At 47.2% G+C, this 21,998-nt stretch overlaps 2 protein-coding genes across 2 annotated transcripts in view; one reads left to right on the plus strand and one right to left on the minus strand.

The window, feature by feature from the left end:
- LOC136958016 (double-stranded RNA-binding protein Staufen homolog 2-like) overlaps positions 1–7,374 on the plus strand; it is a 56,751-nt gene extending 49,377 nt beyond the window's left edge. Inside the window, 2 exon segments of the mRNA XM_067252238.1 lie at positions 4,652–4,717; positions 5,917–7,374. Of these exon segments, the coding sequence (XP_067108339.1) occupies positions 4,652–4,717; positions 5,917–5,952 (102 nt within the window). The 3' untranslated portion in view covers positions 5,953–7,374.
- A 2,725-nt stretch (positions 7,375–10,099) lies between these two features.
- rdh10a (retinol dehydrogenase 10a) lies at positions 10,100–21,322 on the minus strand. Its single transcript, XM_067251324.1, has 6 exons — positions 20,634–21,322; positions 19,876–20,111; positions 13,748–13,846; positions 12,517–12,662; positions 11,964–12,095; positions 10,100–11,737 (listed from the first exon to the last, which is right to left on the minus strand). Exons 1-6 carry the CDS (start codon positions 20,917–20,919, stop codon positions 11,614–11,616), a joined length of 1,023 nt encoding a protein of 340 aa, XP_067107425.1. The 5' UTR covers positions 20,920–21,322; the 3' UTR covers positions 10,100–11,613.
- Positions 21,323–21,998: the final 676 nt, after the last annotated feature.

The following is a 21,998-nucleotide window of genomic DNA, read 5'->3' on the forward strand; positions in this document are numbered from 1 at the left end:
TTAGAGGCTGGGGGTGGAGGCTGGGGGTGGAGGCTGGATGCTGAGCTGTCACAGGCCCTGGGAGCGGAGGTCAGGTGATGCAGCCTGCTGACGGCATGTTCTATATGAGGGAGCTAGCTAACCTTCTGGGTTAATGCGAAAATCCAGCCCTTCATCTGGCCTTCAGTATAAAACGAGGGGGTTTACACATTGATAAAGCTCAGACTGAATGAGTCACTAGGTAAACCCTGCCCTTCTTTAGGGTTAGACTCTTCATCCTGTCTCCTGCTCTGTCTCTCTGTTCATTTGTCTCCATATGAAGCTGGTTGTGGTGTTGGAGGAGAGACTACTTTCCATCCCATCCTGTTCTTTTCGCTTTCTCCTCTTCTCTGCTCTCTTCCCTCCCCTCCCGCAGATCTCTCCATCTTCTGGGGAGCGGGGAGTCTGTGTGGGCTTTGTCTAATCCAGCGATCAATCAGGCCCCTCCATCTCTCTCATCCCCTCCTTCCCGTTGGAGAAGGGGACCCCGAGGGCCGGGCCCAGTGCCCCCAGGGGAGCCCCCTCTGTTTGGCTAAGCTGCTTGAGGAAGTGAAAAGTCAATCAGGGAAGCCATTAGTGCCGGCCGGGTCCAGAAAAATGAGTTGTGTCAGAACCTCGCCCATGGAGGCCGAGCCTCGGTCGCTGTCACATTCCTCTGCTGTTTTCTCAGCCTTTGAACTGGAGCCAGATGGATGGACGGACGGACGGATGGATAGATGGGTTTGTGAGGTAGCCCTGGTCCGAGAGCCGTTTCCGAGTGGTGGGGAGCCCTGGTGCTGAAAGCAGCTTTGTTATCTAGAGTGTGGGGGGGGGGGGGGGGGGGGTGAGAGGAGGGGAGGGGAGATGAAGGGTCCTCGCTAAGTGCTCTTCAGACACGGCCCGAGGTGTGAGCGAGTTGATTTCTCTCTCTACCTCGCGCGCACACACACACACTCATAGCTCCTCTCCCTCTGTCTGTCCTCTCTTTGTCCGTCTCTCCCCTCCTCTATGGAAGTCCCCCCACGCTGACGGAGACAGGCCCTCCTCCGCCTCGTGTCTCGGGGCGGCAGACTAAACACGATCCCCTGGTGTTGACGCAGCAGATCGCCCCAACGCCTCCAGCCATGGCCTCTTATCTCATTAGACAAATAATGATTTCACTGGCTGCCAACCGTTCCCATAGATAGTCTGTATTTGTCTTGGGGCCCCCAGGGGGTACTTGGGGACTGGGGTTGGAGGGCCCAGGGATGGGCTGGCTGGCTGGCCGCCTGCCTCCTGCATGTTGTATATCACCAACACCACTAGCAGCACCAGCGGGGCTGATTTACGGCTGTTTATCCCCGCCTACGGCAACAGATGGATTCAGGGTGTTTGTTCAAGCCGGAATAGCCAACCGACAGAATAAATACTAAACCAACTGTTGATTGCGGCCCATGATTGCAATTTATAGGACACATGAGGGGAGGAGGGACAATGGTCTGTGTTGTTTAGCCTATCAAGTGGTCTCGTGGGCATGTCATCTAGAACCTTCCAGAAGAGTGGGTCTCGTCTTATCTTAATGACTCTGGGTCCTTCTAGCCCATGTTGATGGTCATACCTATTACAAGAATACCATTGATGGCATAGCATGATAGTTCAGTTGTTTTATCCATGTGACATAATGGGATGTAATCGTAGATCAGCTACTTTCATAAGTGTGAGCTAAGCGTCTTAAACCCATACAGCATGTCTCCTCACATCTCTGTCTTGCTCCTCTGCTAGAATATTATTCAAGCAGTAAATCTTGAGCACTGGTGAGAAAATCCCCCCAAAAAGTCCAAACATTTTGCACCATTAGTCCTAGTACAAGGCTGGGGGGGGTGGTTCCGCTGATGCGTGGCTCTCCGGAGACGTAAGTAATGGCACACGGTGTGAACCTTACACACCAATCACACTACATCACCGCACGGCCCTCGCAGCACCTGTACATGCCTTCTACACGCTCAAGTAATGGATAGTTTTTTTACAATGTCAGATGAATGCAAACCAGACTTTGACCCGCATATGTTTCTCATACTTTAAGGTCCCCCGGATTGAGACTTGATTTAAGCTCTCAGTGATAATCTATAGCGTAATTAAACGGTTTGGGGGGGGCGGGGGGGCTGATAGCGGGGCCGTGAACGGCCGCACGCATCACCTGACAGGAAGTGTGTAGGGTTTCCCCCAGCCAGCACAAAATGGCGCCTGGTCCCAGCACCCCCCCACCCCATCCCCTTCTCCCCCACTCCACCAAGTAGGTGTTACGACATAAAGTCTCCCCCCCAACCAGGGGCAAGAACACAGAACAAGCGAGTCATATATATTCATATTCATACCACGGCTATCTCCTACCCCCTCTCTCCCTCCGTCCCTGCTGCTCGTACAGTAAAGGAGAAAAAGGTCGTTTATCAGTGACTCATTCAGCCTTCGTCCGGTGATCATGTGACTAATGAGGGTGTTGGGGTGTGGAGTGTGATAAGGAGCCCGGCTAACAAGGCGAGCCTGTTTAGTCATCATGCCTCACTCATCTTCAGAACTGGGCCCTGGTTCCCCTCGGCGTTCCCCTCCCCTGTTCTCACCCAGGGATGAATTAGGTTGTCGGATGTGGCCGGGCTGTAGACGGCTTCAGCTCAAGTGTGTAGTTGTGTGTGAACTGATTTTGAAGTCGGGTCGGGGTCATATTTGATCTGGTCTTTATATTCCCTGGACGTGTCCATTAGTCTGGATGAGAGACCAACATTGCCCAACCAGGCTTAGACTGTGATTAAGGGTGAGTACCTCACAATCTGTGGGGGAGGAATGAGAGAAGCGGGTCTGGTCAGAAAGCGAGCAACTGAAAGTAAAAAGGGAAAACGTAGAGAAAGGAAGGGGGTGAGTGTGAGAGGTGACTCAGACGTGGTCGCAGTCTGCCATCATGTCTCACAATGACACACAGACTGCATTCTGGGGGGTTTCCCTTGGATGGTGTGTGGGTTCAGTCTCTCTAGCTCCTCTTGTGTAAGCCTCTCCTGGCCCCTGTCCTCCTCTCCTCACACACAGAGGAGGGCATCCGCTGGGGTGGGGACGAGCTGGGGTGGCGGGATGGTTGGAGGGGTGCATAGCTGAACCGGAGGGTGTCAGCTCAGCTGGGAGATTTATGTCCCCCTGCCCCCACCCTCACGCCCCCAAACCCCACACCCCTCGGTCTCTCTCTGTCCTGAGGAAGAGAGAGAGAGCACATCTGGAGCTAATCTCCAGGATGGAGGAGCGGGTCTGTGTCAGGAACCAGCAGCCTGGATATCCTCAGACCAGATCAGTCCGCCCTGGCCGGCGCAGGCCCAGGTGTGCTTCTGGTTTGGGTCCGGCTCTATGACGAAGGTCTCTCTCCCATCGGATTTGGAGATTGTCCTGCTGTTTGTCCGGGGAGTGGATCTTTGTCCGATCTGGTCCGAAGGCCGGCTGGATCAGGTCTCCCCTCCAGCAATGTCCTCAGACCTGTGTTGTACACTTTCACGCTCTCAGCTTTTATCAGTTGAGTCTCCTGCTCCAGATCTCCCCCTCAATGTAGGAACACACATTGGATGAATTAGACCACATTTAGGCCAGAGATGAAAACAAAAATACTATGCTTGGTTGGGCCCCAGTGCCTCATACAGAGATGATGTAGTGTGGTGTGGTGACAGTGGTTGTCATCTGAGCTGTTGCGCTGGCTGTTAGCATTGGGCCTGCTCTGTCCAGATGGCACTTGGTGTGTGTGTGTGTGTGTGTGTGTGCGTGTGGTGGGATGAGGGGAATGTCTGGAAGGAAATGTCATCATGGCACTTCCGATTGAGGCCTGTTGCTAGACACCCATCCTGCTCAACAAACCACCTCTGAACTAGCTGGGATGATGACGTTGAAACACCGGCATTAACACAAAACGTTCCCAAGATTAGGTGTGTTTATGGTTATGGGACGGAGGCCGAGGTTAGGGTTTCCTCAGCGCTGCTTAGGGTTAACAGCTCCCCAGATGACAATGGAGATCGGGGGGGGATTGGAGATTTTATCACGCTTCCAAATTACATGTAATTTATCATCTGGAGAAAAAAAAAAGTGACAGTCCCGTGATGTGTTCTCGGTGTTGTTCCTGATGGACTCATTTGAAACAGCGGTTGCGTAGGGGTCCAGGGCAACCGTTTAACTGTTTAGTCTCTAGAGTGTTCCGTCGGACCGTCACACCACCAGACACGGCTGTGTGTGTTGGCAGCGAGTGTTGTTGTGTTTCTATGACAGTGTGATTTATAGATATGCCGGACCTGAAGCTATAGACTCACTTACGCTTAGGTTAGCAGGAATGCACGTATAACTAGGATTGACTTAGGAAAATCCGAACATAAAGTGGAAAATGTTAAGCCAATAACACTATGTAAACAACGAAGAGGAAACACACACACGCACACACAGACACGTTAGCCTTATAGCGCTAGATAAACAGCTAAAGGAAAGGAGACAAAGACAACAGAGCGAGGAGAGAAAGTGTCCTGTTGGCATCGGGTTCCCAGAGTAAGTGTTATCTGAAAAACAGCTGATGGGTGGCACTCCCTCCCTCCCTCTGCCCCTCCCTCTCTCTCTCCCTTTTTTCCCTCACTTGACCATCTGTTGTTCCCTCTCTCCTCAGGCGGCTCTAAGTGCCTTGAAACAGCTGTCGGAGCAGGGTCTGGACACGGTGGACGGCCCTATCAAAGTAAGTCTGCACGTCAGGTCGCACTGCCCCATCTGAGGCGTGTCTGCAGGATCCCTCCGGCCCATCATCGGAGCCTCCGGCCCACTCCACTCCCATCCCGTGCTCATCCTTTTCCCCTCGCAGCCCTCTTCCTGTAGCGGAAGGTAACCGCGAGCAGGCCAAGCATTTCCATAGAGCTCCCCCCTCCCTCCCTCCCTCTCATGGCCTACAGCCTAGCCTGACCCAGTGCTTTGCATGATCACTATCGCCCCATCGATCCCTATCACCTTGGCCGGCAGTGGGGCGGAAAAGGCTTCCCTCCGCCGAGCCGCAGAGCTCCAGGAACCTTCCTCTCCTCCATGACGAGGAGGAGGCCACGGAGGAGGGGAGGGGAGGGTGGAGAGGAGAGGAGACAGGGGTGAGGGGGGGTCATGGAACAAATCACCGAATGCCACCGTGGCGTATTGTCATAGTAGGTGTGCCTTGGGAAAAGGTTAGGGAGCTGTTTTCTTACAGGCGCTGTCGTCTTCGTAGCAAAGGAGCGTGTTTGGAACAAAGGAAGGGGGAAAACGAACCAGCCTTTCTTTTTTTTTTTTTTACAAAAAAAACGATTATGTCATATCACTGATGAGAAGAGCAAATATGTGAAAGCTTGCCCTCAAATACTTTGACCTGAATGGGGCAGTTAGTCACTGTGCAGGCCCTTCTCCTCCATCTCTTTTTGCCCTGCTTGTAGCTGAATGTGCCAGCATTATCTGAGTCTCAATGTTGTTGCATCTCTGTCTCCTTCCAAGAGACGACCTCTGAACCCTGGGTGGCGTTTGCGTACAAACCCTCAAGCTCAGTCTCTGCCTGTTACTGCAGTCTCCTGCATTCTCTTACAGTAACTGGATAAGGGCTTGAGGAACGGAGCCAAGCAATATCTGAAAATAAAAACTGTAATGTCTTGTCAATGTTATGGGCCCTGTTCCACCACTGTAAGAATATATTCCGTCTTTAGAGATTTACTAAACCGCATCTGTGTTCTTTAGTTCAACCTTTCTGTTAGGTCAGTTAAATGAAGGGAGCTTGGTGGAGTGTGTTGACAGCTTGATTGGGGCAGGGCCGTGCCCTCACCAGGGGTTCCAGCAGGTGTTGTTTCTGTCTCTGGGCAGGATCCACTCTAAAGCCTGTCTCTGGACAGGATCCACTCTAAAGCCGGTTTCCTTCTGTCCTTCCAGAGCGGTGAGCCGTGTGGGAGGGAGGACGGACACTGACCAGACTAACTCAGGCACCACCACTCAGGTCTGCAAGGATTCAAAGGCTGTCGTCTAGGAGCTGCCCCCCCCCCCACCCACCCCTTCCTCCTCCTTCTTTCCCCACCTTCCCCACTCCCACAACCCCCCGCCCACCACCTACCCAGGACTGGCCAAACACCCCCCCACACCCCCCCCCCCCCCCCCACGACCGCCGCTGTATCCTGCAACACCTGTCAACATGCAATAGGGTGGATGTGTACCGAGAAATGACCGACTAAATAAAAACACCATTACCCGAGTCTATGTGAAGACAACACTATCCTAACACATTACATTTCTTAATAATTTCAATGGAGTCAAAGATCATCAAAAGAAAAAAAGAACAAGCTAAAATGTCAAATCAATCAGTGAATGAGATTAAAAATGCATGGTACTGTTTCAGATCACGGGGAATCCAAAGTAAATATACATAGACAGTTTCCCCTTTGAATAGATGTTTTGTTGGTATGGTTAACACAAATTTGTACATCTTGCCATTGATGCAAAGGAAACCTTTTAGGGGAGAAAACAGACTTTACAAGGGTATTATGTTTCTTATTTTGTTCCTTTTTTTTGTTTTGTTTTTCATTAATCTAACAATGCTTGAGTACTGTATTTCAAATTAACCAAGGCCAGTGCTGTGAAAGTAGTAGTTGTCTTCATATATCGTCACCCAGCTTACTTTTCATGCTGATAATGAGTTCATCTATCTATATGGATGTGTATGACTTGCAGAAATATCATATACTGTACTGAAAAATAACACTAAGAAAAGATCATGTGGAGAAAAAGATCCAAACTGGTGTTAGATGTAATCAGTAGAAGTGGAAAACTGCCAGAGTCGAGGTTGGGCCAATCTTTGAGTCCTCCGGTTCTGCCTGTCCTCATGTCCCCCACCTCTCATGTAGCATCACTGGAAATGGTCCATTCAGCATCAATGCAGAATAGCTTTTGGAAGCTATGTTGAGATCATACCTGCGTAACTACAAAATAAAAAACAACCTGGATTCTGGAAAGCCGCTACAGTATTCTTGAATGAACTCATTCTAGAATACTGCAGTGATGTTTTAAAATGGATGGATCTATTGAGGGCAACCGGGGGAACAGGACAGTCCAGTGATTCTACATCAGAGGATCTCTCCCCCACAGTTTTGTCGATCACACCTACACCCATTGTGTGTGTTGTATTGACCGCCAAGGCATCAACTGGGTGCTTTTAATCCCTGCGTTCTGAAGCACGGACGAGGGCGTCTCGCTCCGGGAAGGTTACTACTTGAATCACTCGTTCTCTCACATGGACGACGTGAGGATATCTTCGCTGCGAGTGTCAATGTGTACGCAATTAAGAAGTCTCTGTTCCAGAAATGCAGTAAAATCACCTCAGTTCATGTTGAAAACAAACCTCAGTCTCTTTTTTTTTTGTGTGTTGAACTTGTCTGGTGTTTTGCTGTTCTTCACCTCAGTGTAGATAGAACAGTAGCGACTGAGCGACTGACTCACAAAGTGGTTACCTCACCCACTGTCGACCTCTTCTCTGCCTCTACTTAAAGTTGACAAAGTCACATGTTATTAGCACCTGTTCTGGTTACATGATGGTTCTGGTACTGTACACAAGGAGGTGAAGAGGTGTAATATGTAGATGTCAGGAGCACCATATGCTAAAGTGGGTGATTGGCATCAGGGGCTTCACAGTGCCATCTGTTTTACACAGCAATGGGAGTTGAGACCACTCATCTACATCAAATGACTCTGAACTACAGGCTCTCTGTTTCTTCAAAATTCTGAAAAAAAATCGAAACAGAACATGCTAAATTCCCAGAGATTTTATTGCATCTCTCTGTTAAATCATTGATGACCAGTGTGTACACACAGTTCCAGAACACGGTGTTCACCGCTTGTATCGTAAATCAAGTGTTTCAGAAGAATCTAAGTAAAACAAATGGCTCTTTCTACCGTTATCTACCACTCAGCTTGATCTTACATCCTGGGATTTAGATATTGAGTCCAAGACAAATGAGAACTGTAAATTGATTTGACTTAATGACTATCAGAAAGTGCCTTTGCGGTTATTAAACAAAGGCATTTTCAACGTAGAAGCCTCACACAGTGCACCTGTGCTGCCCTGTAACCAAGACAACCTGCTAGTGGGTTGTTAGTCGGATGATGTGTGGATCGTCAGATTTGCTCACACCGCAGCTGTTGCACTCCAGGGCGGATGGAGGGAATTTATCCAGACGTTGCGTGCGTTCCTACGTGTCCTGGGGGGACAGGCGCATGGGGAATCGTCAGGAAACCAGAGCTAAACCCAGAATGGATAAGCTGTTCTGTCCCTCCAATGAGGAAAGTGGACCTCATTGTCCAAAATAGAACAAAATCGATGTGACTGTTGAGCCTGGCTGTACCACACAGGAGCAAACGCCAGCACCATTGATTTTCCCCCCCTGAATTATGTGTAATCGACCCCCCTTAAAGTCCTCTAAATTAGACCGGTATTAACAGGAGGAAGTAAGTGAAGGGAATCCTCCAGACGTTGATGAATGACCTAAATTATGGTATCGAGGCTACTTTCTACGAATGTCTATACCTGGCTGCTACAGGTCGGCTTATCAGTGCATTGCCTCACAGTCTCCTCTCCAACCTTTGTGTAACCTTCGGGTCATTGTGACCTTTGAGTCATTGTGACCCACCGTTGTATTGCGACAAGTTTACCTAATGAAAAAATAAAGTAAAGCATTTTCTTTTAAAAGAGAATGCTTGCTTAATTTTTTCATTCGTTAAAGTTGTCACAACACAACGATGGGTCAAAATGACCCCAAGGTTCACAATGACCCGAAGGCTGCACAAGGGTTAAGGCAGTCCAAACAGTAGCTGGCTGGTCTGTTGGCTGCGGGATTGAAGCTATCCGTACGGCTGTTTCATAATAGCACTAATCTGCCGAAAGCAACTTCATCCAGCCCCAATTAGTCACGGCCGAAGAGCTTCAGAGCTGCTGGCTGAGATATTGACATCTGCACACTCAAGCATAATTGGACAAAGGATTGCAAGCTGTAGGCCTATTAGAATGTCTGGGAGATGCATCGACGTGAGTTACGTACTCTTTCCCCTGCTGAGAGATCCATTCTTATTTTTGCAAATAATCTTGGATCAATCTAAATGATCTTTCTGCTTCCTGTGTCCTTGAAGATGAAAGACCGTTTTTCCTCATCCATTAATCGATAGCTTACACAAAGTGAATCATTCCATTGTAAACTCAGTAGACTATGTCTCGTTGATGTATAATCTGTTTTTTCAGACCTTCGTGAAATATATTGTTTTTTAGGGGAAAGCTCGGCCTTCCCTCCCACCCTTTGTGATTACAGTAATTGAATATAGTCATCCCTTTTACACTTTTTTAAGCTTAGCACAGTTGAGTGGGGTTTATGATAACGTGTAGCTAGCTACGTCACCTATTGATTTTGGCCTGTTCGTTAAATTTAATTTCTTTCCTTGTTATCAGTCACGTTTGGTACTCTGTAAGCATCTCTTGTATTACAAACGTGTCATAACCCCTCAAGCCAACACCCATATCAATGGGGATGACTCACCCATCACAACGTGAGAGGACAATGATAATGACACCGAAAGCAACTGCCAGAACGTGAAGGAAGATCTGAGGGATGTTTACTAACATAATAGAATATCTGTGGGAATAAGCCGAGGCTGTTTCTTAATGTCCACTTCCTACAGGATACTGTCTTTTTCCTGTAGGAACTATACTGTCCCCATTGTGATGGTTTGCTTATGTCGAACTCCTTCCTTTGTTTAGGGTTTTGACACAATGCTTGGCCATGCAGGCTAAAGGCTCTGAAAAGAGCCTTTAGATTAACTTAGAATGTGTCTATGAACATTGGTATTTTTAGTTAGGGTTAATGCTAAATGCATAAATGTAGTTATTTTCTTGTTAGAACTGGCCAGCTTGTTCAGTCCCACGCACTGATGTCAGAATCAGAGACCCAGAAGATGGAAGGACAGAATACTTTAGTGTCTTCATCAGAGGGGGTCTAAACATTTCATTTCACACTTCTACAATAAGGTAACATGTTTGTGATTGAGAGGAACCAAGTGAGCACACACCACATAATAATCTAAATCACTTTATTAATTTAAGTTAGGTAAAGACACTAAACATCAGAACCACATTTGCTCGACTAAAGAGCAGTCTTCAGAAATATTACAAAAAGAGGCGTATGTTATACTGTCAACGAATGGCAAAAAAAAAAAGAGAGGTAGAGAATTTAGGCTCATCGCTGTGACTGGAGAAATGAGACCTGTTGGAATGTAGTTGAAATTCAAAAACTTTTATAAAATATCCAAACATCAATTACAGTGGAGACAGCAATGTCCTAGTGGGAGTACAACAGTTAAAACGTTTACATCTCACACTTAACAAGATGGACAACAGACTACACTAAATAAGAGCATCACTACTGTTTTATATGTTTACAGTTCCCTCAAAGACATCTCTGGCTGTTGGATGTCAGGTCCCAAACACTGGGTTTTAGTTGTCTTAGAAATGAAATAATGATTTAAACGATAAGATTTTGGCAATATTCTTTTTTACTTTATTTTTTCCCCCAAACCAATCAATCGCTGGTCAGAATTTGCACATCAATGACAAGATCTTTCAGCGCTCTCTTCAGCTGATGATCAATACATGCCCTCTAGACAGCAGAGTAGCACAATGTAGTTCATCGCTTCAATTAGATTAGGGCAACTTAATTAAGGTTTAGAGTTGGGGGATGGGTCTTCTGAACAGTTACATGAGTACTTAAATAACTTCCACATGACAGAATTGCATGTCTGGAAAGAGCCACCCAACTGGACAAGCCAAAAGGTAGCTGTTAGTTTGAGCTGGAAAGTGTGTTCACGTGTGTCTAAACAAGAAGAGATCAATTTTATACTAACCAAAGAAATCATGTTAACATAAGGCATTTAAAAAGAAAACAATGTTGTAAACAAATGGTGTACATGGAAACGGATTATAAATGGATGGAATCTCTTCAGTTGACAGTGAAATCAATGACCTTTCAGTAGACACATCAGCAAACGTAGATAACAATTTAGACCATTCTGATTGGTTGGACTGTGCCTCAGAGGATTCTGGGTAGTGAAATGCCAAGTTGAACCGTATCTACACAGAGTTGGCAGTGTAGAGAAAGTCAGTAATTACAGTGCATGTCTACAAAAAAATTCAAATAAAAAGTGACAAGATTTTACTGTTTGTACAGTAACATACTGTATATTTCCACAAAGACACTAGATAAGGCTGGTGACTACATTATGTAAATAGTTAATTACTGAATACCTTTTTCATATGATTTCAAAACTATTGACACAGTATATTGATGATTGGTATCTCTAAACAATCCTTAAAAAAACAAACAAAAAAAAACACAAATACAATTACATCCTTTGTGTACTACACAGCTTTCCTTGTTCCAGAGGAACAATATGGTAAACCTTTGCATCCGCTCAATGCAAGTGCACCAGTCTAGATTCAGTCTTTTTTTCATTCTCTTCTTCCTTCCTAATGCATCCCCAGTGGTCGTATCCTTGTACTCTTAGGCTATATGCCCCTGCGTATGGTGGAAACAGCACCCCCTAGATCCCATTCTTGGCCTCGTTGTTGTTCATGGCCTCCTTCCGCTGGGCCAGGAAGGGATACATGCACTTGTCGGCCCCAAGGAACCGGTACATACACACGATGGCCTCGAAAGGCAGGATGCTAGAAAGAGAGACATGGGTCACACTTAGATCAAAGGCATTTTTACATGAAATATGTTCTTGACATGAAAAAAAGGGGTGAGAAAGGTATGTGGAGAGAGAGAGAGAGAGAGAGAGAGAGAGAGAGAGAGAGAGAGAGAGAGAGAGAGAGAGAGAGAGAGAGAGAGAGAGAGAGAGAGAGAGAGAGAGAGAGAGAGAGAGAGAGAGAGGAAAAATGTACAACTCACCTTTTCATGAAGTTGACCATGTAAACGATGCGAGGCGTGCAGATCATGGGCTGGTCGGTCAGGATGGCCCTCATGCACTGTTTCACACAGAACTCAGGCCTCAGGGGGGGAAGGAAGGGCTCAATCTCCTTTCTGTGAGGGGAAGTCAATAGATCCAATAAAAAGGCTTATTAAATGGGAAAACACTCAAATACACTTCAGTCAATGGGGATATACAGCCATAGTTTCCTGTGTGACCACACCAATAATAATCTAATCAAATGTGATGTGTACAGTCTTTTTTACAAGCAATGCCAGAGGATTTCACAGATGCCCATAGAACTGCGTTGAACATAATCTACTGGGCAAGGCATTTCCATGACCGGCCCAGGCAGAGAGACAGTGAGAGGCACTGTCCTGCAAGGTGTGGGAAGGTTATCCCGTGGGTAAGAAACGCATAATGACCTCTCCTGCCAGGTACATCATATTCCGAGATGATGTTCCCCATTCAGCTTGAACACAACCAGTCACATTCATGTTAGCGAAACGAGATTCACTTGCACTCCTTGTTTACCTTATCCTGCAGCCTTTGAACATGCCCGTGTCAACCAGGTATGGGCACACCAGGGTCATGTTGATGCCCTCTTTGTCAGACGCCTTGATCTCATGGCTCAGAGACTCGTGGAACCCGATGGCACCAAACTTACTGGCGCAGTAGTCCTGTGAGGGTAATGACAGGACATGCATCGCTGTAAAAGCCACACCGCACCAATGATGAACATTTGCCCAACATGCCCTGGGCTTAAGAGGTTTCTTCTTCCTGGTAATGACACTGGTGCAAACGCCCCCTCCAAGCCCTCTGCTCTCAGCCCTATGGTTTCATTAGCATTCTTATCCAGTGCATCAGGAGAAGCTTCAGCTTGGTGGGAATGTTTTGATGTGGTTCGCCGTGAAAATGATCTTCAAACAGAACTTGGGCAAACACAGATGCGTGTCGATAAACACAGGGAAATAAAGAGATTTGGCTGTGCCCACATGACAGGCCTGCCAGCTTTGGTCCCCAAATTAATGTGCAGCCTTAAAATCACATTCAAGGCATTTCGAGGAAGTATAATAGGTCAACAAAAATCAACTGAGCTCAACATCCTTTGAAGGGAGACTTAATCGTTCTGGATGAATGCCTGAACAACAAAAGCAAACGTGCAGCTATAAAAACAAAGACTTATGGGTTAGTGGCCTCCTAAAGACCAGCTGAAAATGACACCAATCCAGTCTGGTGAGAAAGAGGGCGAGTGTGCGTTTGCTAGAACAATCCTTAAAATACACTCTGAGGGTCCTTTTAGAACACAGCAGAATGTGGCAGTTGCCCAGGAATTTATTCTAAGGTCACTAGACAGAAAATAATTTGAAAACACACCAAGATCATCGACACACAAAAGGAAATCAATTGAGAGAACAGGAAAAAAAATAAAAAAGCAAGAGGCCATTGAAAGTAGCTGTGAGGTGAATACTGAGTGAGCTCCAGATCATTTCTAAAGCAGTGATGAAGATGTCTGTCCCCTGCAGGTTCCTGTCAGCTTGCTCCAGCCCCAGAAGGGCCCCCTAAAGCTGATCTGTGTCGTTTGGATTTTCTGGGGGGAGTGCTGCTAGGAGAAGGGTAAATCTCCTGGTCACAGCATGCTAGCTGGCACATAGTCTTTAGGACAGTCTCTCTGTCTGTATTCCGGCCAAGACCCAGGGTCTAGTTGAGGGAGAAATGGTGGATGCGGAGGGTTTGCGTGTATGTGTGTGTGTGTGTTACTAACCTCCACTCCAGCTGTGCTGAATAAGCCCAGAGAGCTGGCAACCGTCACAATGTGGCCATGATTTCGCTCCAGCATCTTGGGAAGAAAAGCCTTGGTGGTCTGGAGGAAGGGGAGAAGAGAGGAGGAGGGGGGAGAAGAGAGGAAGAGAAAGGAAAAAAGGAAGGTTAGTTTACTGGAGCAGCTTATCTGTGCCAAAGCCCTTTGATCCTCCTCTCTCTCCCTCTTTATCCATGGTGATGCAGAGAGGAGCTCTTTTGAATATTTTTTCGTATGGTTCTGTAAAAAAAAGACAGGCCACTGGAAGTGTAGACTCTGAGGCAATATTTCAACAGTTGTTTCATACAGTCGTACAACATTATTCTAATAACTCAATGTTTTTGAACTGAGTGCAAAAAAAACAAGTGAAACGATAGGCAGAAAGAGATGGCGAGAGATGAGATCTACAGTGCCGTTTTGTTCCTTTTCCCACACAGATCGCGTACCCTGCGACAGGGGCCCGGTCTAAAGAGGTGACGACAGCACCAATCACAGACCTCCGTTCACTCAGCACGTCCCACAATGCAATTCAGAGGCTACCCTAGCCGTAGCCCGGTGGCCTGCTGTGTGGAGGACAAGGCCCGCAGAGCCAGGACCAGAGGACGAGGACACATGAAAGAGGAGCACTACCTGCCACGTGAGCACCTAAGTGGCTCCACCAATCAGTGAGCTGGCGAAAAGAGCAACACTAGAAGAGATGGGGAGGTGGAGGGGCAACAAGGAGGGATGGAGGGGGGGGGGGGTCTTAGTGAATTAAGAGTGAGATCCATTTCTCACCCCGTTGATTGACTTTGGAGTTGGCCTGTTCACAGCATGGCCAATCAGCAGGGGCGACACGTGATGGCGGTGATGGGAATTGGAACCAATCAATCTCCCCCCAGGAGGGCTCTAAACACTCACCGGGCCTTTTGTCAGCGACAAGGCCAGAGCCATTTCAGACAAATGGAGTGATGCAAGACAGCTAAGAATGTTGTGCTTACCATCTGAACGGGCTGGGAAGAGGTGTGAAGGGAGAAATATATATATATATATCTGTTCTGACTTTATCTAAGGGAGAAAGTGTTGGCTGGGAATGACGTCACCTAGTTCCAGACATGGGCTGGAGGAGTTCAGAGAGGCAGAGTGAGTGGTACCAGGCAGTGCTGCAAGGCCGGCAGCAGAGAGCAGAGCACGAAAGTCTCGTTAAAACCTTAGATAAGCCAGGCTTGTCAGACCCATTCACTTTCATAGGATCTGTATCTGTACATCTCTTGTGTTCCCCGACAGCATACAGCGTTTTCATGTTTCTCTTCGTTTGCCATGCCTGGTACAACAATAAGCACCAACTTAACTGCAGGCAGCCAACTGTTAGACCGGGGGAAGAGGGATTTGAGGAGATGTCAGAAAGCAACTGTCTGCTGTGAAAACTTATTCGAAAGCCAGGTAAAACTGATATGACTCTGAGCCAAACCTCTGTAATTATCCAGGACACTGAATGTGAAATTGCAGCAATATTCAACTTGAGTGAAGGGAGAGTTTTGAGGCAGGCCAAAGCTGAGATAGGGTTTCTTGATGCCAAGATGGCGTTGGATGAGTGGGGGCTCTGCGTGCAAATGAAGCATTAGCTCAGATGTACCTGGGCCATGCCAACTCTACCCTGCTCACTTTTCAACAGCAACCGACAGACCAGGGCTGTGCTGTTCCTGGTGCTGTTCATGGCTTCCAAAAGGAAGATTTATGCCACAATTGAAATGCCTTGACTGCAGGAAATGTTGAAGTAAGTATTAAGTGGACACTGGAATGTCTCTGACAGAGTCCTTCAGCAACCAAGGAAAACTTCAAATAAGATTAGTATTACACATGCACATGGGTACATTGATTCCATTGAATTAAAACAGGGCTCTGCAGTCTTGCTGAAAATGTTTTGAAAGTAATCACTGATCTGACATGAATACTTTCCTTCATGGCAGGAAAGCTCATACATCCCTCTCTAATCAGTGAGCAGACAAACAGAAAGCGTCAGAACGGGACCCCCCCCCCCCCCCCAGGCCACGCAAGGCCCCCCTCTCCTGTCATGTTCTACTTCTCATGACAGGCCTGGCATGTTGGCATGACCTCTGCGCACCTCTCGGACACAAAACGTGTGAAAGCAAACAGGGGCTCATGTCTTACATCAGAGCGGGCGTAATTGGGTCTCAAAGCTCGCCGTTCCGCTAAATTACCCCACGACACAGCCAGGCCTCCGTGGCCCATGTGGGGGTGCCCTGCCCGCTGTGCCCCCTAATTGGTGCGTACCACTGGCGGCATTGAAGATACACAAAGCTACTCGCAGCTGTGGTGTCAGGCTGGATTAGTGACCAACAGGAATATGAACAAGTATTGGCCTCGACACGGACCAGGTGGCCATTTAATGAGACTGACCCCTCCCGATGACCACGGATGTCCTTGCTTGATTCGCCACATGGCGTTTTGTTTTGGGATCCCGATAATCAATCCAAGGCTCGAACGGTCCGATCCCGTTGCCATGACGACGGAGGCGGAGTTTCATCCGTGGTCGCCAGGACTGGCGGCCGCACGACATCCAAGATGGGGGTACGCTCTGACTGTCAACATAAATATCTGTGTCATTCTCCATTTTCTCCCTAAGCACTCACTGATGGAAACTTCCCAAACTTCCCTTTAGAAGCAAACCACTCAACAAGGCTAACCAGCAGAGCCTTGGCTTTTCCCAGCCTCATTAAACAGTGGATGGAAACTCTAGCATGTGAGTGGCGCTGACTCCAGAGGGGAGTACAGGTGCACAGGACAGGGGAGGGCCCCATATAAAACCAGTCAAGTAGGACCCTTCTGCCTGGCTGACTCCTTTCTCTGGCTGCAGCAGGAATGCAGCCTGCGGAACTTGGCTCCTGTCGCCTGGCATCTCGTCAAGCTGATCCACAGACAAGAAACCAATTGTCAGATAAGTGGGTCAGGCAGCAGCTTGCCATTACCCTCTCGCCTGTGGATCGGACGGCATGAGACTTCCCCCTTCTTCCTCCCCTCTTTCCTCCTCTTCTTTCCCGCCACGGTCCTCCCCAGTCCTGGGGGCTTTAGGTCAGATGTTCCCAGGCAGAGGAGGACGACTGCTCACCAATACCTACGGAACGTCCTGCCGGCCTGAATATGGAAGGTTGTTTTCATAATAAACTCACCCCCTACCCAGCTAAAGCACTAAGGCATCATCCAGGCAATAAAATAGGGCTTCCTCTCCCTAATCTTCATTTAAAACCAGAGGGAGGTAGAGAGAGAGAGGGGTAGAGAGAAAGAGAGGTAGAGAGAGAGGTGTAGAGAGAGAGAGGGGTAGAGAGAGAGAGGGGTAGAGAGAGAGAGAGGGGTAGAGAGAGAGAGAGTGGTAGAGAGAGAGAGAGAGGGGTAGAGAGAGAGAGAGAGGGGTAGAGAGGGATGGGTAAGACACGGCAAGAAGAAGTGAGCTGGCCTCTCCCCCAGCAGCAGCTCCTCAGCAGGCCTGGGGGACCTGGGGGCCAAGAGGGGCTCTTGGAGCCTGGGTGGGAGAGAGAAGGAGGGGGGGACCCCGAGGAAGTAGGGCTGAGCCTGGCAGTCAACCACGCTTAGATAACCGCTCACTTCCTGCTCACGTCTTCATCGGCGCTCCATTCCCACCAAAGTATCCATCAAAATGAAACACTCGCACACACACAAGAACAACATTCTCCCATCTGGACTGCCTTCCTCTGGTTGCTCACTCAGCAGAGCGTTTAGGTGGAGTGGGTTCTGTTAACCTGCTTCTAACTGCCGTTCAGGATGGGAGTCCAGCCGCAGGAGACAATCTCACCAGACTGAGCCTGGGGAGGAAGGGCATCGCTTATCTGATAATCAGCCTCAAATGGTTTTCCTGGGTGGGCCAAGCTATTGTGATGCCTGTAGGATGTTTTTACAAAATAACATGCTAGACAAGCCAAACAAAAGAACACATTATCCAGACATCAGGGTATTCATTTTACCTTCTCAGAAACATGAAGTTCGTGAACAAGTGGGGAGAATGTGCCTGAGGCCGTTATGTGAACACAGAGAGGACGAGCTCGAGAAAGTAGAGCACAGAATGAAGGAGCCACTCAGTAAATCAAACTGACAGAAAACCTCAACAGCTACCATTTCAATACAATCCTTCAGCACACCAGAGGAAAAGCATTTTCTTTTGTAATATGAACACTTTATGACAAACCATAGAAAACCACAGGTCTTACTAAACTGGACGTGAGATCTAATTCATCTTAATGACTAAACAGTGATACAGACCATTTGAGTCATGTCCCACAAATTGGCCATTTAGAAACTATTGTACGCCCAAAATCTCCCATCAGATGCTTGTGTAATACACCATCATATGCTCTGTAAGACGCTTGGGCGCTGTGCTTGTGTAGGAGGGAAGACGACAGGTCCTGTTGGTCTTAGCTCTATTCAGCCAGCTTGTGTCTTTAATGAACCACATCCTCCATACTGCCTGTCCCCATTCATTAGGCCCCGCTTTCATCTGCCCCCCTCCCTCAGAGAAACCAGGCTCGCCACAGAACAAGAGAAAACAGAGACACAAGCGCTAATGAGAATCCAAACTACAACACCAAACCGCTGGATCCTGACTGGACTGAGAGAAGAGTGCAAGGCGGCAGTCGTGTGGATGAATGAATGGAGAGTCTATTCGCAAAGAATACAACCTGCCTAACGCGCACGGCCCATTGGTCTCGCAAGAACTTTTCATGCTCAATTTAGTGAATCACATCAATGTGGTTTCATGGTGTCATTGAGTAACCAAACGAAAGGCTCTCTCTTTCTACTCCAATATGGCCCCGAGTCCTAGATTGTAAGCACTGAGCCCGCAGGCTCGACTGAACACATCACCAATCACACTCTGAGAAACAAACCCAAACAAATGGCAGCCTCAATCTCCCCACGCTGGGCTGAAAACTGCCTTCCAGGCACAGAGGATGACTCAGCACGGCAGGTCTCTAAACAAACATCACCATACTCTCTCTACAGGGGTGGTCCTCCCCAAACAATACACTCTGCACTCCTCAGCATGCACTCGTTTACTAACATGAGCTTAATTAGAAGAGGGGGGGGGGGCAAGTGAGAATTGGTCTAACACAAACACTGCCTCTCCCCTCCCCACTCATGCAGGAAGTGTTTCTCAATGGGCTTTTAATTACCAAGCCTGGCTAGACGCTCTTGGTGTGCTAACACATACAAATACACACTGATACTTGAGAAGACCAACATATTGTTTTTGTGAGGATGGACAGATTTGCTGTATCTGGGGTTCATCTTGTCTCCAAGATAAATATTCATGTTGGCGGACCAAGATGATGGGAGTGAGAGGAAACGACTGAGAAACCAGGAATTGGGAGGAGCAGGCAAGGAACACGGCTTCCTGACCACCAAGCACCCTGAAGAGGTGTGGGATGGCTCCAACCAATGGCAACATAACCACGTCTCCTCACATGGTGGATGTTAGTGCTGCTGTCCCACTGTGTGTGTGTGTGTGTGTGTGTGTGTGTGTGTGTGTGTGTGTGTGGGGGGGGGGGGGGGGACATACCATGGGGATCATCCCCAGAGTGAGCTGCCAAACAGCTGCCTTCAAACACATCAAACCAAACCCATGAATGTCTGGGAGAGGAGAGCCAGTTGGATCTTAAGTCTATAGATGCAAAGGCAGCTATTTATGGTCATATTATTCTCTGCCTCCTCCCCTCCCCCATCGGAACACACACTCTCAAATGAAATTGTGTTTGGCAGACACAGAGAGCAGGGATGGGAAGAAGTATACAAAGATTCCTGTCCAGCTGGCACCTTAGCAAACGCCAAGATAACTGATCTCGGATACAGACGCAAGATTAGGAAGGAGATCAGATTGTCTGCGGATGACAGATACAGTAGTGTGGTAGAATGCCCTTTACTCACAAAATAACTTTGTAGCAGTCACATGGAGTTCGAAACCTGGAGAATACTTGCGACTCCCACAAGTTCACAGTTACCCCAATGGGATGACTACAGTACTCGACTCAGGTAAATTGGGGCAACTTTAAAAAGGTGCTGGTGGCAGTTGGCAGGGTACTCACCCAGAAGTGTGCATGGCAGTTTACAACCATAGTGCGTTCTATGAGCTCATCCGGACACTCCAGGAGGTGATGACCAGAGACAGTGCCGGCGTTGTTGATCAGAATGTCCACGTCTCCCACCTCCTGGCGCACCTTCAATGCGGTGGAGTACACATTCTCGCGTTTTCCCACGTCACACACATATGTGTAGACCTGGGGCTGGAGAGGGGGCACCTCTTCTACCCCTCCGACAGTTCCTGAAGAGAAACACACACAAGAGGAATGAGAACGATGATGCATGCACACATATTAAGCACACTAATACAGCAATTCAGTTGTCATGAGCATGTAGAAGGTTTTATATTAACTCTACTTGTGTTTTCAAAAGACCTGTTGAACTTCCTTGTTGCTATAGCCCTAGAAACTAGAGCGCTCAAGGTGAGGTGAATACATGATACAGTCCGCCCCCTAGGCAACGGCAAAGTAGTACTGCACTAGGGAGTTATGTATGGTATATTTGAATGGGATTTTTAAATTTTATTTATTCACTACCGTTGCTCATTTAATCAAAAAAGTATCTCTCAATTACAAGAATTTGAAATAAATGTTTTGCTGCCTGTAGGTTTTTCACGTTGTTATCGATCTATTAACTATGACCAGTTAAGTTTGTTGCAAATCCTGTTCTAATCTGTATCGTTAAAATAAATGCTAGTAAACCAAGGCCAATAGTCTCATCATCTGCGCGTAAAATCTCCTTAAATTGCATAAAGGCTACTCACCATCTTTGGACATCGGGCTGTCCAGCTCACGGTAAATCTGCCGCACCATCTCTGCAGTCTCTTCGTTGCTTTCGCTGTTAATGTCCCATAGCACCAGAACTGCCCGTCTACGAGCAAACTCCTTAGCGAAGAGCCGCCCGAGGCCACTTCCAGCCCCGGTGATCACGCACACCTGTCCTGTGACACTCTTTTCCTTTGGACGCACGACCCATTTCGCCCCAGCCGCTAGAAAAGCCCAGAGCACCTTCAATATGACCACGAAGAATTCAGCGATAATGATCATCATCTTAAATGCAATTTCCGACTAAAAACAAGTCAATGGAAATATTGGAACTAGAGAACGTTTCTACTGCGGTTTATACTGTTACCATAAGAGGTAGAATAAACTCAACCAGAAGCGAACTGGCAGTGTTGTGGTTTTAGACAAACTGTCTAAATTATCAGTGAAAAACGACCACAAACGATCTGAAAATGCTTTCTGTGTCTTGATAAAGAAAAGACAGTGACTTCAGAATGTCGCTTGAGTAGGCTACAGAATCAATCAATGCCAATCTCAAAAAAGCTTAAGTAACTTTGCTCAAAAAAAATTCGGTTGATGTCCGGAATCAGAAATTCAGGGATTCAGTGAGTTGCGAATAGCTGCCAGTGCTGCTCCCTTCTCTTACTGCGACGGTCAGTCCTCACTGATCTCAGCTCAACAGCTTCTCACTGCTTTTATTCAGTCCGCAGTCTGCCCGTCAATGATGGACCCAATAGGCTGAGACTTGAGCGCCTGACATAAGCAAGGGATCAGTCCGTCATCAGTAATTTGCAACAGCCTACCTCGACAACTAGCGTGTGGAACAGAGAAATTTGCATTGGTACAACGTTCTGTTACAGTGTGACATCTTTTCTGACCATTTCTGACCATCAGACCATTTCAAAAGCATAATAGTATATTGGATTTTATCTTTTTTTTCCCACTGATGTAGGCTATTTTGAGTTTGAAACTTACTTCTAAATTTAGGAACATCGTATGTTATTTGCTCTGTGAATATTTGCTGAAAATGTGCTCATAAGTTTACAAGCCTCACAGCTGTACACAAGTGAACTCGGAAAAAATCTGATGATATGATTGTAATATAGTAAATGATATAGTAATATATAATATAGTAATAATATCGTAAATTCCGTGTCTGTGTAAACTTCCATGGCGAATAAACCAAATTATGATTCTGATTCTAATATCACCTGACACCACTTAATAGTAGGTTGGCCTATTCATTACATTTTTTATGAAATACATGAGAAAATAAGTATCTCGCCACTGTTTTGTGATAAATACTAAAAAAGTAAATATACAATTGTTAAAATGAGTGATGTTTA

The sequence above is a fragment of the Osmerus mordax genome, chromosome 15, assembly GCF_038355195.1.
Source record: "Osmerus mordax isolate fOsmMor3 chromosome 15, fOsmMor3.pri, whole genome shotgun sequence".
Taxonomy (NCBI): Eukaryota; Metazoa; Chordata; class Actinopteri; order Osmeriformes; family Osmeridae; genus Osmerus; species Osmerus mordax.

Bases quoted from the DNA above. Each gene is read 5' to 3' on its own strand.
- rdh10a (XM_067251324.1), bottom strand. From the start codon at position 20,919: ATGATGATCATTATCGCTGAATTCTTCGTGGTCATATTGAAGGTGCTC. The intron at 12,663-13,747 runs GTTAGTAACACA...TTACCCTCACAG, and splicing joins TCAGCACAGCTGGAGTGGAG to GACTACTGCGCCAGTAAGTT. The intron at 12,096-12,516 runs GTAAACAAGGAG...TTCCCCTCACAG, and splicing joins TTCAAAGGCTGCAGGATAAG to AAAGGAGATTGAGCCCTTCC.